The sequence below is a fragment of the Paralichthys olivaceus genome, chromosome 15, assembly GCF_024713975.1.
Source record: "Paralichthys olivaceus isolate ysfri-2021 chromosome 15, ASM2471397v2, whole genome shotgun sequence".
NCBI lineage: Eukaryota > Metazoa > Chordata > Actinopteri > Pleuronectiformes > Paralichthyidae > Paralichthys > Paralichthys olivaceus.
This window is the reverse complement of record NC_091107.1, coordinates 7,907,607-7,922,432: the sequence shown is the minus strand read 5'-3', so window position 1 is coordinate 7,922,432 and position 14,826 is coordinate 7,907,607. Positions and strand designations below refer to the sequence as shown.

Sequence of the window (14,826 nt, the reverse complement as noted above, 5' to 3'; positions counted from 1 at the left end):
AGCCCAATGTTTTACTCAGTATTTCAGTGCAGCTATTCAGAAGGACCATAAACACATTTCCATCAGACGTAAAAACTTCTCACAGACCTAACTCCCACTACCTTTCATGTGGATGAGTAAAAACACACAAAACAAAGTGTTAACAATGTTTAAGATGCTGTGTTTGTTCCAGATTTGTTTTCTTGCGACATGTGATAACACATGTGTCAGCATGTGTCATCATCTGCAGCTGATGAAAATGTCTCCGGTCGGTTACAACCCACACGCCGGAAACCGAGCGCTGTCTCTTTAACAGGCTGCACTGGTGCTTGGCCCTGTGCTCAGGGCATAGTGGGGGAGGGAGGGAGGGAGGTTGTTGACGGAATGATGGGCTCTGATTGGCTTGGCTTTACTGAGGGCAGTGACATCACACCGGAGGAGAGGCCCTGTGGTGTAAAATAACATCTCCTTTTATGGGACGAGGCGGATTGTTCCATTCTCTGTCAGAGGGTTGATTTTATTCCCCTCACTTAACTCCCTCAGCGCTGCTTTCCTCTGTAATGCATCTTCTGGCTGTTCGGCTTCATATTTGTTTTGTTCATTAATACCAAGTTCTTTTATTTCTTTAGTGTTAATCTTGTTTTTAAACCTCCTCTTAGCTCACAGGTTTCATTTTGAGTTGCAGTTGTAGCTGTGGTAAACCAACTCAAAACTTTTATTGTCATTATACCTCTTTTATTTATTACTTTATTTTATACATGGTTCTATTTTGTAAACCCTTCTGTCAACGTTCTTTCCAGCATGTTGTCTCTTTCCTTTACTTTTACTCACTACATTAGCTCACCACACACACTCACTCATGCTTACTGAACAATCTCTAACTTCAGAACACCACACAGACAAGAAACAAAAGCTGTGGCTGCCTCTCGACTTCACCTCGCATGCGACAACCCCTGCTGCTTGCTGATGTGGTATCTCCCGAGAGCGAGCAGTCACCTCCCTCTCACTAAGTCAGATTTCTCCCCACTCCAAGGAAATACACTGTACCATCGAGTGGAGTAAAGAATCTGTATTTAACACTCTTCAAGATGGACGCCCACAGATACATTTAGAAGGAGGCCAGGTTGTCTTCACTGAAGGAGGTTGGCGTAGAAATTTAGGCTGACAAGTCATGACGAGAGTACTTCTGAATCCCTGGGAGATCCTCTGAGCCCTCCTCCCCTCCTCCTTCCAATGTTTCAGTGGTTGGGGCCATGGCCTCTCAGTCAGGGTAAGAAATGCACAACTAGTTGGCTGCTTTACTCAATACTGTTAGTGCCTGATAGGAATAAAACACTACATGTTCTCTCAGTCTCTTTCTCCTTATATGTTCAAGTCACATAAACATGTGTTTTGGTCGGCTGATACATCATGGCTGTGTCACAGAAGATCCAGCTCTGTGTTCATGGTGTTCAGATAACCATCAGTTGTTCCCCTTTTTTTGCTGGTGTTGAAGAAGAGGCCTGGCTTTTATGTTGTGACTGAGAAGAGGCAGATGAGCTGATTAATTTAGGTACAGAGTGAACTGCCTTTTCAACTCAGCAGACTTTGACCTTTTCAGTCTGGCACTTACTGTTGAATGATTGCTATAAACATAGGCCATTACACTGTAATAGTTTTTAATTGTAATTAAAATTCATGTTGCGTGAGAAGAAATTTGCTTGGCCACGCTTTTCTTTGTTTTGATACAATCTACTTTAATATGTTGGAAAATGGTGCGCTCTAAAACGTTTGGGCCTTTCATTTGGGTTTGGCCAAATCTTTAAACCAAGGCTCAGTTATTACTTGTGCCTCAAATGTTTGCTGTTTAAATTGGTAAAATATAAATTAAGGTTTGTCCTGGGCGTTTTCCACACAGTCTTGATTTGGGGATTTGGCACAAGTTAGTAGTTTTCTTTCTTTGTACTCGTAAAGAAATAAACAATATACTCCAATGGGTCCTGCTTATTTAGTTAAGGAACCCCCCCCAGTATTAGTGAAGACATTTCAAGATACAATTTAAAAGTAATTCAGACATTCTGCCTTGCATCTGATTATTCTGAGCTATTAACTCTATGACTGGGGATATCCCATCCACCATGATGTAGCTGTTACTTTGTCACGTCACACAAAGTCTCTCCATTGCGTAAGATTGTTTTTTCACAGCGATTACAGCTCTTTGTCTATTGTCACTAAGCCACATGTGCCACCATATTGTAAACAGTACACATGTGTGAGGGGAGCTGGCAATGTATACAGAGCTGCATTGGTGCAGTCTTTTTCTGTAATCAATCGGAAGAAACATGTTTCTATGTGAGTTCTTAAATTTATACAGATTCAGTCAACAACACTTCTCGATATTCAACCACACGTGAATGGGTTTGTTAGTCCACTGTGATAAGGCAAGGTCTATCACCGCTTGTTGAAATGTTTGAGGTTTCCCATTTGCCTAGTTCGAGTTTTGTTGCTGGTCTGAAGTCGACTTGAAAACCTTTTGAGCTCAGAGACTTGCTCATATTTACACAAGACCCCTTTTTAAACAGCCTGTTAAAGGGGGGAATGTTGTGCCTTTATTCTGCTTCATCGTTCTGTATCAAAGGTACAAGCACAGAATGGGGGACAACATTGCTGCTCCAGCAATCATCCTGCAGTGGAGTTAGTGACAGACCCAGATCGACATCTGTGGAAAAGGGAGAATCAGCATGGTGGAACAGACTCTGATGATGTTGTGTTACAAGATGTACCTCTGATTCTATAATGCCAGCATGTTATCTTAACTCACACAAGGAGATGGCAATTTGCTGGATTGTTTAGTTCTGGGTAAATAAGTAAAGAATCAATAATAAGGGGTCTTCTTAATTGTAATGTAGTGGGATCTGTATAAAGGATCATAAAAGCCACATGCATCTTTTCTTCATTTGGATACTAATTGTACTCCCTCATACTAAAAGCACGCTTTACTCTTTCATACCCGAGTGACCTTTAAAAAGTAGTGTATGATAATGAACCTACATTTAGCTCTTAATTTTCTCTGGGATAGATTACTTAAAAGGGTTAGAGGTACTTGTCAGTGAAGGTGTTTTGATTTACGAAAGGTACAAAATAAAAGACTGGGGGCTGATAAACACTAGGATTTATTCACCAGTATTGTCGAAACCACCATCAAATGGATGAGTCTCATTATTCTCTTTAGTGCTGTCACTGGAGGCAAGGGTGTAACCTCCTGTTCAACTAATAAAAAAACAATAGATTGGTCAATTACGCTGAAAAGACATAAGCAGTGTTTAGTAATGATTCTGGACCAGGTCTATTTGATCCTGACATCAACAGGCTCATTTACATGTACATGTGGAACCAACATGCTAGAAGCGCCATTTTTTTTGTCTGACCAAAGGCATGAAAACTAGATACGTGTTTCACCTAAATAATTTTAATAATATTTACACTGAAGACTTTTAAAGTGATGACTGTTACTCAGCTGATTGGCAGGTAGGACTTTCATGAAGTCTTGAATGCCATTTTTTTACTTACAGGTTTCCTTTGGCACTTGTGTCACTCTTCATTTTTGGAGGGTTATTTTCACATTTTTGACATTATTCCAGACACTTAACTTTGTCCACTTCCTGCTAGCATAATTGTCACTTTTAAGCCTGTTACATGCTCACGTGTCACTATCAGTTTTGGTGCTGGTATGGAACAAACCATTAATATCCTTATCAACACATTCGAAAACCTGACATTGATTATCATGGCAAAAGTTTCAACCCTAGTGGTAGAGAAGGATAAATGTATGACAATAAGCTAAATTTCATTCATGGATGAATAGCACAAAGCATCCTGGAACGACTCCTATGACTGACGTAACAACAGCCAGGGGCACTAACGAACCAATTGACAGTTGTCCTTGATAAAGAAAACAAAGGGATTAGATCGTGGGATCTTGGATTGCAGGTGAAATGTCTTTAAATTATCTCTAACCAAGTCTAGTTGTCGTTGATTCAGCTTGACAATACAATTGTACATTTTCTTTACACTTCTCCTGATAAAACATTTGCTAATAGTGTCTCTTATGGCCTTGGTCACTTCTTGAGCTTTGGGTTAATGTAGCCTCGAGGTGTTGTGTAAATCACATTATTTGTTCAATGTAATGACTCATACTGTAGTATAGGTGCTGTTTGTGTGTAAAACAGGCAAAGGCTTAGTAAATTACGAGAAGGGAAAGAAGGAGGAAGGAAATAAATATTTCATCTTGCTGATAAGCTTGCAGATAGCTAGTTAGAAGTTGTAAAAACAAAATGAAAAAATAACACACAAACCTGTTTTTCTCAAGTGCAGGAAAGATTGAGTGTAGAGCATTAACGAGTGATTTATAGTTCGGATCTGTTTTTGTGCGTAGTCTAGTTTGTGGTTCTTTGTCTGATTAGTTTTTTTTCGTACTAAAATCAGTTTCCTATCTGCTTCTTTTCATCTTTTCAGTCATACTTAGTGAGGATTGAAAACCCCCCTGTGTGTTGTGTTTATAATCTAGGAGGAGTCCGGGTGGTTGCAGCATAATCATTCTCTGTCAACAGTCTTAAAATCATTGTTGTTGCTGGCAGAGCCTGGAGCTGTCAGCTTAGAGGGAGAGGTGACACACCTCAGGACTGATAATATTCTTCTTTCAGGTTACAATGCTCTGTAGTACTTTTCTGTTGAACATGGTGCTCAACGGTCATATTGTGTTATTGTCAGGCTGAGTGTCTGGAACAAACACATACTTGTTCTCTCCAAATGCCCATCTTTTGATATTCCAGGTGGCACCAACAGATTCTATTGCAAGCTTTATGTTTTTAAGACATTGTGCTTAAGATCTGGTTGTCTTACACTGATTTAATACATGTTCATGCATTTGGTGTAATTTGTCTCTCTGGTTTCAGTTCACACATTCACTTAGTACAAGAACGCTGCACTCAAATTGCTCTATTATGGTTCTACACAGGGTAATGAGTGCAGAGAGGTGTGTTTAGCTGTCAGTAATGGAGCCTTGGTTTGTTGACAATAGGTTATTTTTTTATGTTGTGTATTTGCTTACATGCTGTTCCATAGAAAAAAATCCCTATTATTTTTATGAGGTGTTAATAAGGCTGTTTTCAGAAATGCACTCAGAATTCCAGATTTTTCCTGAAATATTCCAGACCAGCTGTGTGTGAGAACACAAAAGTCAGAGTCAGTGGTTCTGGACGTCGGTCATTTTGGAAAATGAATGTTTGTAATTGATTTCTAAATGTGTCGAATTAGTATCCGTACAAATTGTAGGAAAAATGTAAGACTACATAGAAAAATGGCTGTTTGTTTCAGCTGGTGTACAAATGTCCACTCTCCATCTGCACAAGGAGGTTGTTTGCAGTAGAAGTAGGCTACTTCATTGTCTAGACCAGCCTAAGCCTATTAGAGACTACTTTCTCCTCAGGTCATCTCTGTTTATGATGTGTGGGGTTCAGTAATGATAGTCCTTTTTGTGGTTTACCCAATAAACGGTGACTCAGACTGGAGAGTAGGTAATGGCAACCTGACCATATGATTTGCTGTGACCTGAGACCTGTACTACAAATCAGAATTTGTGGTTATCCGTATAACTTCAGGTTACTTCAGGCTTTTCAGTCCAACAGCTCGTTCACCCTGTATCAGGAGAAATCACCATGGTAACTTATGCTGAATGGCTGACCTAGTCCAGAGCAGGTTAAGTTGGAACTAAAACATCAACCTGTATAAAAGCACCGCCCACTGGCCAATTACATTCCTTTGAAACATGACATCACTGTTCATAGAGGAACCTGTAGAGCAGAAAAAAGAAAATTCTGTGCAGCTCTGCTCTCCCTCTCTCAGACTTGCGCAGTCTGTCCTCACCAACAGTAGTACAGTACAGTGTTTCGTTGTGTGCACTCTCCTTAAAGGGAAGAACAAGGGAAGTGTAAAACTACGTCTGGTTGGTTAAGTCAATCCCTGCTGCTAACACACCCAGTACATCTCAATCTCTCCCTATTTCCAGATGTGCCAGGCACATCCTGTCACCAGGATACTAAATACGTACAGTCATGTTTCGTGCCATGGCACACGAAAATAGGTCCATCTACTTTATTGTCTAGTAATTGCAAATGTTTCCAGTGCCCTCAGAGTCAGTGCAGACAGTGTGTGTCAAACTAAAGCTCATTATAGAGGCTACATCATGTGATTAAATGAAACGTTTCTTCTCCCATCCAAGTGGCTTCCTCAGTTTAGTTCGACAGGTCTTGTTAGTAAATAACAGATTCATATCTCGTGGCCACGAGTTATTTGTCTCATTCCCTCATATTATTATGTCGTGGTCACGTAATGATGTTTTTCCAATTGCACCGGGGGGCTCCCTAATGTACACATTCAGACAATCAGAGATTATTTTTTACCAGCAGCCCTACCTGTATTTCGCAGCTGTGTTTCTTTTAGTCTGGATAATGTGTTTGCACTCCTCGTATTTTTCTAATATTTCGGTTTGTTCCTCGTTGTGAAATATGCGGCTCTGCTGCCAGTACACTTGTATAGGTCAGTGATTGTTAAATATGCAGTAAACACGCCTCGTTTGTGTGCACACGCTCAGATCTTGATGAGGCGAACCTGGGTTGACTTACCGAGTTGATAACCAGCATCGTGTGATCGCTTAGCCTGATTGCGATTGTTCGGTTATTTTCATCTGGATATCGTAAAGATATCCTGGGTATTTTGAACTCGCTTCGTAGTACAGGCCCCGGTGGAAACTTGAACTACTTGGTTTTGCTTTGTGAAGTAATCTTGGCGTAAAAAAGAGAACTGAAGGGTTGATTAATGTCTTGTTTTCATTACAATGCTTATTCTATATCCATCCTTGAAATCCATGGGTAAAGCCATGCCATAAAAAGTTCATCTATTGTCTCTCTTCAGGTTGTTTTTGTGTTGACATTTTGCTGCTGTTGTTAATGTTTTTAGCAACATGAACCGTGAGGACCGGAATGTGCTCCGAATGAAAGAAAGAGAAAGGAGAAATCAAGAAATCCAGCAGGGAGGAGGAGAGGCTTTTCCAGCAAATTCCCCTCTCTTCCCCGAACCCTACAAAGTGGTAAGTTTTATTTACCTCGTGTTCACATTTGACAGTAATTGATTCAGTCAGTTTAGAGGAATTTGAAACAGTGACAGGAAGTGAGAGCTGCTCGTACTAGCAGGAGCATTGTGTGAATATAGAATAACTGCAGAGGAATGCTTAGCTTTGGGGTTTTATGTGGAAGGAAACCCTCTTTCTTTTGGAGTCAATCTACAGGTGCGTGTGCACAGTAGGTGTATTTGTTTAACTGAATTTAAGTCAAAACCATCTGGAAAAAAATTTGTTACCAGTAGTAGACATTTCTCAAGAAAATCATATGTTTGATTTAGACTTGAGAAAAAGTTGTGTTGCTGTTTCAATGACAATGACCTCCGGGATCCCACAAGCTTGGTTTTGTTTACCATTGACGAACCCTAAACAAGGCAGGATGTACTTTAATGCCCATGAAGTTGTTAAAGTGAGCGAAGTCAGAACAAGCTCTTCAGTTCACCTTCTATTAATCCAGATTACCTCACGCAAATTTAAAGATGTAATTTACTGATGCGTGTGCAGAACAGTATGAAGTTGCATATTGAAAACAGTATCGGACATTTTTTCAATATTGGAATTCAATCATTGTTAGCAGTATGTTGAATTTACAGCACATGTTCCTGCTTAGCTGTTGTGTAGTGGAACTGTAGAAAATAAACATAAGGACACGCCAGCTTCCCCTCCTCCTGCACCTTCTGTGTCTTCATCCTGTGCTCACAGACACATAGATGTAGGCCAGCCAGCTCCTGGATCCTACCGCAGCCAGTATAATTGTAAAGAGGATTTGAGTTCTCCGTACTGGTCTAATCTTTGCCACTAACCAGATTTGAGCAGAGGTAAGTGGCTCCTCTCCTTAGCGAGGGCTACACATCAAAGCAGCAATGGGGAATGTGTCCTGACAGGTTGGGAATAGAAAGGGAACCAGAGGTGAGTGATGAGTGCTGGCCTGTGTGTTTTGGACCACAACAAAGTGGAAGGTAAAAAGCTGACATTGAAGAAGGAAAAGTCATTGACCTTTTGCAAAGGAAGAAAGGCGTTTGCAGCAAATAGTTCTATTGTGCACGTTCGTTCTGTTGTTAGAAATCTTTTTTAAGAAAAAAAGAGGGAAGTACGTTAGTATATCACGTGGAAAAAGCCAACTGTGTAAGTCACTGGCTTTTCTGCACTTTGTATCTCTTGTCTCCTGCTTGTCTGGGTGTTACGTAAGCCTCAGTTTGACTTTTTTTCTCCACCCCTCCTCCTCTGTCATGCTCCACTAAGTGGAAGTTTACTGTGTTCTGCATTAAAGGCCATGTGTGCACGCAGCTGCAGCTGTGGCCTCCCAGATGTAGACCAGCAGAGCAGTACGATTTTTATGGTGCAGAGTTCACGCACTCGTAACTGAGCTGTACGAAATTATCTCTTGAAAATTCGAGCTGCACAATATTAGATTTCTGAGACTAATGCCCATTTTTTTCCATCCAGGATCCCTCTAATGTGATTATCAAATAGGCCTTTTTATCAAATTATGCTAAGATCCAACTAGACCCAGAAACAAAAAAGTTTTGAATTTAGAAAATGAAAAAACTCCATTGAGCTCATTCATTCTTTACCAGGGGCACGTTCAATCTGAGAACAATGTGCAATGTTTTGTTACAGTTTTTAAGTTGAACAACTATTTCGTGAAAGGTTTTCACTGTACATTTGTTTAGTTTTCTGGTGGGAGTGTCAGAGGTGTTGCCTAATCAGCGGCGGGCGGGTGGCTTACCTTGAGCGTTTTACTATGTTTCATGCAGGCTGAATGCAGCTCTGGCTGTGTTAGGCGTGTGCCAGAGTAGCTGCTAGGCTTACAACATGCAAATGAGGAGAGTTGTACCGGAAGTATCAGTCAGAATACTGACCAGTTCTTTCAGGGGCAGTTTTTCACTCTTGACAAGAGATTTAGATAAGATGGCAATCAGTGTTTTTTGTTTTTTTTACTGACGTGTTTCTGTTGAACTGATGTTTGTCTGAAGGTCTGATACAGTAATAATAAAGCTCGTCATTTCTGTTCTTCATACAAAGGGAAACACATGGGAGCCAGGCTGTGCTAGCAGGGGAAGTGAAGTGCACATTATGAACAAGCTAGTTACATTACCTGCCAACAGATAACAGTTTGAGTTTCTTCACCTTCTATGTGAAGCTGTCAAACACAACAGAGGTTTGAGCCCACGTGTGAAACTGGATATTCTACAGAGAATTCTGTCGCAGGCTGATTGCAAACAGGTCGACTGGGACCTGTGACCTCAAAGTGATTGATTAACCCCTGAGTGGGAACTATGGGTAGACCCTTATCTGTGTTCACAGATGGATGTGGACTGATCTGGGCCCAGTTTGAACAAACTTTGTGATTGACTGATCAGACCTCTCTCCATGTTCAGTTATTTCAAATGTAAAAGTGGTGACGTTTGATTGAGATGAACTTCATTTCTTGTATTTCGTTGATGAAAAATCTGCATTTCTGTGATGCTCATTTTGATTGTATGACTGATTTTTTTAGTGTTTTATGTAGGAGGGATTTTCTCAATTTTCAATATTTTGGATGGAAAGCAATTAACCTAAGTGTTGAACTATTTTCTCTCCCGACTCTGCCTCCCCTCTTTCCTCTCATTTATCTTCTTTTTAATTAATTTTCTGTCTCTTCTCTCCCTCTGTTTCTCTTTCTGTTTTTTTTTTCCATCTCTCTGTCCTCTGCCCCACTTCTTCTTCCTCTCCCCCCACCTCTGCTTCTCCCTTTAGTCCAGCAAGGAAGATAAACTGTCCAGCCGTATTCAGAGCATGCTGGGCAATTACGACGAGATGAAAGAACCGATTGGTGACACACTTCCAAAGCTTAGCAGTAAACCTTCAAACAGCTCATCTTCTTCAGAGGAGAAATCAGGCCCACCTTTGTTTGGGGACCAGCGTGGCGTCGGTAGCGGTGGCAGCAGTCAGAGCAGTAAGTGGACTCCTGTTGGTCCAGCAGGTGGATCTTCATCCCAGTCCCAGAAACGCTCAGGACTCCAGGGTGGGCACAGCAGCCAGAGAAACAACGGAGGCAGTAGCAGCAGCAGTAGCCAAAGACACGGAGGAGAGGTGCGGGAAAAGAAATCAAGTAAACACAGCGGAGGATCAGAGCACTCAAAGTCACACACGTCAAGTCCCGCCAAGGGCTCACTGAGCTCCTCCAGCAGCAACAGCCACTCACGGAGCACCTTGTCTGCCGAACAGCACCACAGCAAGGAGCGCTACCGCTCCAAGTCCCCGCGAGACAGAGAGGCCAACTGGGACTCACCCTCAAGGGTTCACACCTCCTTCACTAGTGGACAGCACTCGAGTCAGGCCTTTCCCCCGTCTCTCATGTCCAAGCCCGGCTCCATGCTGCAGAAGCCCACGGCCTATGTGCGGCCTATGGACGGCCAGGAAACGGCAGAGCCCAAGAGCTCGCAAGCTGAAAGCTACAGCGGACAGTCGCACAGCAGCACCATGGGAGAGATGAAGTCCAACGGCAAAGCATCGCTTTCCAAACTCAAGATCCCCTCACAGCCTGTGGAGGTAAGGCTTCATCTACATCTACAGATTGATAATGATGTAGTAACTGCATTAAATGGCCTCACAGCATGATACATGTGGACAGACTGAACTTGTAGGGCTCATACAATTCCTATAGAGTGACTCATGGTGCTCAAAATGGAAGCCACCTCTCACTGCTGCACTAACATGTTGTTTATGAACATGTGTGCTGAGCATTATGTTTCTGTCTTTAGGGCACCGGTGATGCCAACTGTGTCGATGAAATTCTGAAGGTATGCACATTATTGTATTTTTACACCCCCCCTTCAATTTCCTCACGAGTATTCAGAGAAAACCTGACTCTCTCGATTCAATGAACGAGCATTTCACATTCACATATCTTTTAACTCATATGCACATTTTCCTTCTCTGTGTGTTTTGTTCCTTTCAGGAAATGACTCAGTCGTGGCCCCCTCCGCTGACGGCCATCCACACCCCCTGTAAAACAGAGCCATCCAAGTTTCCATTCCCTACCAAGGTCAGCATTGCATTGGTGACAGTCTTAATCAGTTGACTCAGTGTGTCACGATTTAAAAAATAAAGCTTAGTTTTTTGTCTATTACTTTTTTATGCTACAGAAAGACCTTACATAATATACCTAACAAACTTGGATCATTGGATAATTGATAAATATTTGATCTGAAATAAGCTTTCAACACTTTTCTTATTGTTATGCTGGTACCTTCATTAACTTGATTAACCACAAACTCGTAGAGGAAAACTCTATTTTGATTAATTTCACTTATTCATGTACTGTTTGCAATTTTAAGGATGTGATAAAGATTCATGAAAATGTATATATATATTTTTACCTCAGGACTCACACCCTTTTCCTGGTGGACACAGTGAGTATTAGACACATTTCACATCCAAACCATAACACAATATACATGTATTATTTAATGTATATATTTATTTTATATTTATGTCTTTTTGTTTTTCCAGAACGGGGTAGTTCTTCCAAGAGCTCCAGCAGTCACCAGTCCAAAACTTGCGATGACCAGCCCACGTAAGTACTGCGTCCATTTCCCTCTTTGCCTCCTTTTTCTCATCCTTTGTTTGTAGTTTTCCCAGACACCAGGGAGCAGGGTACTAGAATGAATATTTATAATAAATTAGGTAAATCTAAAGTAACCAGACATGCTTAGGTAGACACATCCAGCACTCCCAGTCTGCAGCAATTACACTGCTGTAATAAACTACAAAGATTTAATTATGCTTCATTATATCTCAGTATGCTCGAAGATGACCTGAAGCTGAGCAGCAGCGAAGATAGTGATGTAGAACAGGACTCTGCCAAGAATGCCTCAAGGAACACATCAGCAAGGTAAAGCACAGAGCATAGTAAATTACTTATGTGAAATTTTAATACTACCTTTTTGTTGTGACTTTTTGCAGGAAGTATTGACTCAGTTTAAAGTTGTGAAGCTGTAGTGGTGTTTAGGCTCATTTTATTGAAAGTTATTTGTTTCATTTTGATCCTTGAAATCATGAAAGAGATGATGCAGAAGTTGGATTAAAAAAAATCCTCTGTGATGAAAGGGTAGTATTGTTGCAGGTATATTGACAGAAGATTTATTCATATATTTAACAAATTCATCCTATGTTTTTGGGTCTGGCTGCCCTTAAAACAAAAATTGGAATTCCTGAAGTGTGAAAAGTTATGTTAATTCGCACCTTAACAAATTGAAAAAGTGAGTCCTTGTCGCTTCAGTCGGGGTTTAGCTGGGTGTCTGTGGAGAGAGGTGTGGGATCTCTGCAAACGTTTCCCCATTTATTAAATGTGCTGTTTCATATTGAGTTAATCGAAACGTGACTACTCTTTTTGAACTCAATATAATATTATAGGACTCCGTCTTTCTGTAACAACAGCAATAACAGCGAAGGAGCGGAGCAGTCGAGGGATGACTCCAGCAGCCACAGCGGCTCGGAAAGCAGCTCGGGCTCAGACAGTGAGAGTGAAAGCAGCACGACGGACAGCGAGGCCAACGAGCCCCCGCGGCCAGCCTCTCCTGAAGTAATGATTTAACCATAGCTATAGTAATGGTGTAGTTAATTGCTTCTTTTAATTGGCTCTGTATCAACACACACTGTCCACTGATATTTTGGTTTTGTGTTAATTCTCTTGTCTGTTATAGATTCTTTTTTACTTGTCTATGTTTTACAAAGTTTTTATAGATGTTTTTTTCTCACCAAGACATTTTCTTACCTCCTTTGTGTTCTCCTGCACCCATTCAGCCTGAACAACCCATGGCCAACAAATGGCAGCTGGACAACTGGTTCAAGAAGGCCAAGCAGTTCTCCCCAGCTTCTCCAGTGGACAACAATAGTGTTCCAACCAAGTGCAAGAAAGAGGGCAGAGATAACGGCTCAGGACGTGGCTATGGTAGCCAGGGAGGGGGGTCTAAAGACTCAGTGACGCCCACCCCAAGTAGAGACCTACGGGCAGCACAAAAGGGCGCAGAGGGTGGCCGTGGCCGGCAAAAATCCCCTGCCCAGAGTGAGGGTGGCACGAATCCGAGAATCCGTGTGGGTAAAAAACAGCCCAAAAAATCTGAGAAGCCTCCAGTGGTGGAGGAACCCAAGGGAGGTCTGAGAGTGGAGAGTGAGCCAGCCCCAGAGATTCCTCCCCATCGGCCCAAAGCTGCTACGAAGGGTTCACGCAAACCAAGTATCAAAAAAGAACCCAAGTCCTCACCGAGGCCCACCGCAGCTGCTGTCACCAGCACTGTGGACAAACGCAAGCCTAAGGCGGCCACCAAGACTTCCCAGAAGTCTCGTGAGTTTGTTGATACGGACTCCTCGTCGTCCGATTCTGAGGGGAACGAGAGCATCCCGTCCTCGTCGCAGACGCCCAAGTACTCAGAGAGTATCAGGACCCCAGTGTGTGTGTTTTCTCCAATGGAAGAAAAAGAGCTGCTGTCTCCACTGAGTGACCCTGAGGAGCGCTATCCTGCGAGGCTGCCTCAGCAGCAGGTTCTACTCGTGAAGATAGGTCAGTTGAAACTGCTCATAAGGCAAAGCGACTTAAAATAATATAATATAATACTAACTTGTACTTTATTCTGTGCATGTACGTTACACTTGCCTGGATGGAGTGCACAGTCCTCCTGCTTCTCTTTACATGGGACCAAGTTAAACCCTTCCCTTCCCTTTCCTTCCGATTTCCTGTAGATCTCAGTTTGCTGTCGAGGATCCCAGGGCGGCCCTACAAGGATCCTGCAGAGATAAAAGTGGAGCGGGACGACTCTCTAGACAGGGACAACAAAGACTTCAGTAAGCAGAGCTCTGAGAAAAGCTCGAGCAAGGCCAAGAGGAAACACAAGGTAGAACACTTATGAGGGTTTTTTTGCTTAAATACGATGATGAGTTTTTTGTCATTTAAATGTCACCTAAATTATTAAAATCATGAAAACCCCCTGACCACAAAGTGCTTTAAACAAAAACAAAATGGTTGTTTTCAGCATGACCTTGATGACTGAATGATTTATTTAGGTCCTTGTTGAAGGATGTTGAAATTACTCCACTTCAGTTTAGTCAGCATTTTTCTAAACAGGATGTGACTTACAATAACCTACAAACAGACTTGCATCAAAGTAAGAAACTGCTTTGAGCCAAGGAACAATTGATTTAATTTGGGTTTTTTTTTATATTCCAGACCTGGAATATTTGTCATTGGATGATTTGGCTGTTTTATATTAATAGCTGTGAAACTACCAGAGAAGGAGACTTAAAGTTGTGCTATTGTACTACGAGTCCTAAGAGATAAAAGTGCTTGACTATAATTCTTTGTACGTCTTCATATTAGTTCCCATTTGCACACACCAATAAATGTGAGCATGCTTTTAATGTGTCTTTGCTTTTTAATTTCATGTGATCTTTGTATCTTTTTAGAATGATGAAGAAGGCACAAAGACAGAGAGCAAGCGATGCAAGCTAGAGGAGAAGTCTCTATCTCATCATAAAAACAGCAGTAAAGAGTGAGTATTCTTGCTTTTACAATCTGGTAATCATTCACAGTAAAGCCTAGTTTATGCTTCTGCGTCGCGTCGACGCCGTACCTACGCCGTACCTACGCCGTAGCTACGCCGTAGCTACGCCGTAGCCTGACGTGCGCCTCCCAAAAATCCTAACTACGT

General features: G+C 41.8%; 1 protein-coding gene across 14 annotated transcripts in view; it reads left to right on the top strand.

The window, feature by feature from the left end:
* The window catches only part of aff4 (AF4/FMR2 family, member 4), a 31,500-nt gene that overhangs the window by 7,788 nt on the left and 8,886 nt on the right, over positions 1 to 14,826 (top strand). For 3 of the 14 annotated variants that reach the window (XM_020097287.2, XM_069510426.1, XM_069510425.1), the window contains exons 2-12: positions 6,976 to 7,105; positions 9,875 to 10,669; positions 10,882 to 10,920; positions 11,079 to 11,165; positions 11,505 to 11,532; positions 11,633 to 11,696; positions 11,922 to 12,014; positions 12,560 to 12,704; positions 12,926 to 13,682; positions 13,862 to 14,013; positions 14,582 to 14,667. In XM_020097287.2, the coding sequence (XP_019952846.1) occupies positions 6,980 to 7,105; positions 9,875 to 10,669; positions 10,882 to 10,920; positions 11,079 to 11,165; positions 11,505 to 11,532; positions 11,633 to 11,696; positions 11,922 to 12,014; positions 12,560 to 12,704; positions 12,926 to 13,682; positions 13,862 to 14,013; positions 14,582 to 14,667 (2,372 nt within the window). In that variant the 5' untranslated portion in view covers positions 6,976 to 6,979. Of the gene's footprint in view, positions 1 to 735; positions 1,250 to 6,975; positions 7,106 to 9,874; positions 10,670 to 10,881; positions 10,921 to 11,078; positions 11,166 to 11,504; positions 11,533 to 11,632; positions 11,697 to 11,921; positions 12,015 to 12,535; positions 12,705 to 12,925; positions 13,683 to 13,861; positions 14,014 to 14,581; positions 14,668 to 14,826 lie in introns of those variants that run through there. The other 11 variants (XM_069510424.1, XM_069510423.1, XM_069510420.1 and 8 more) reach the window with 8 other exon arrangements.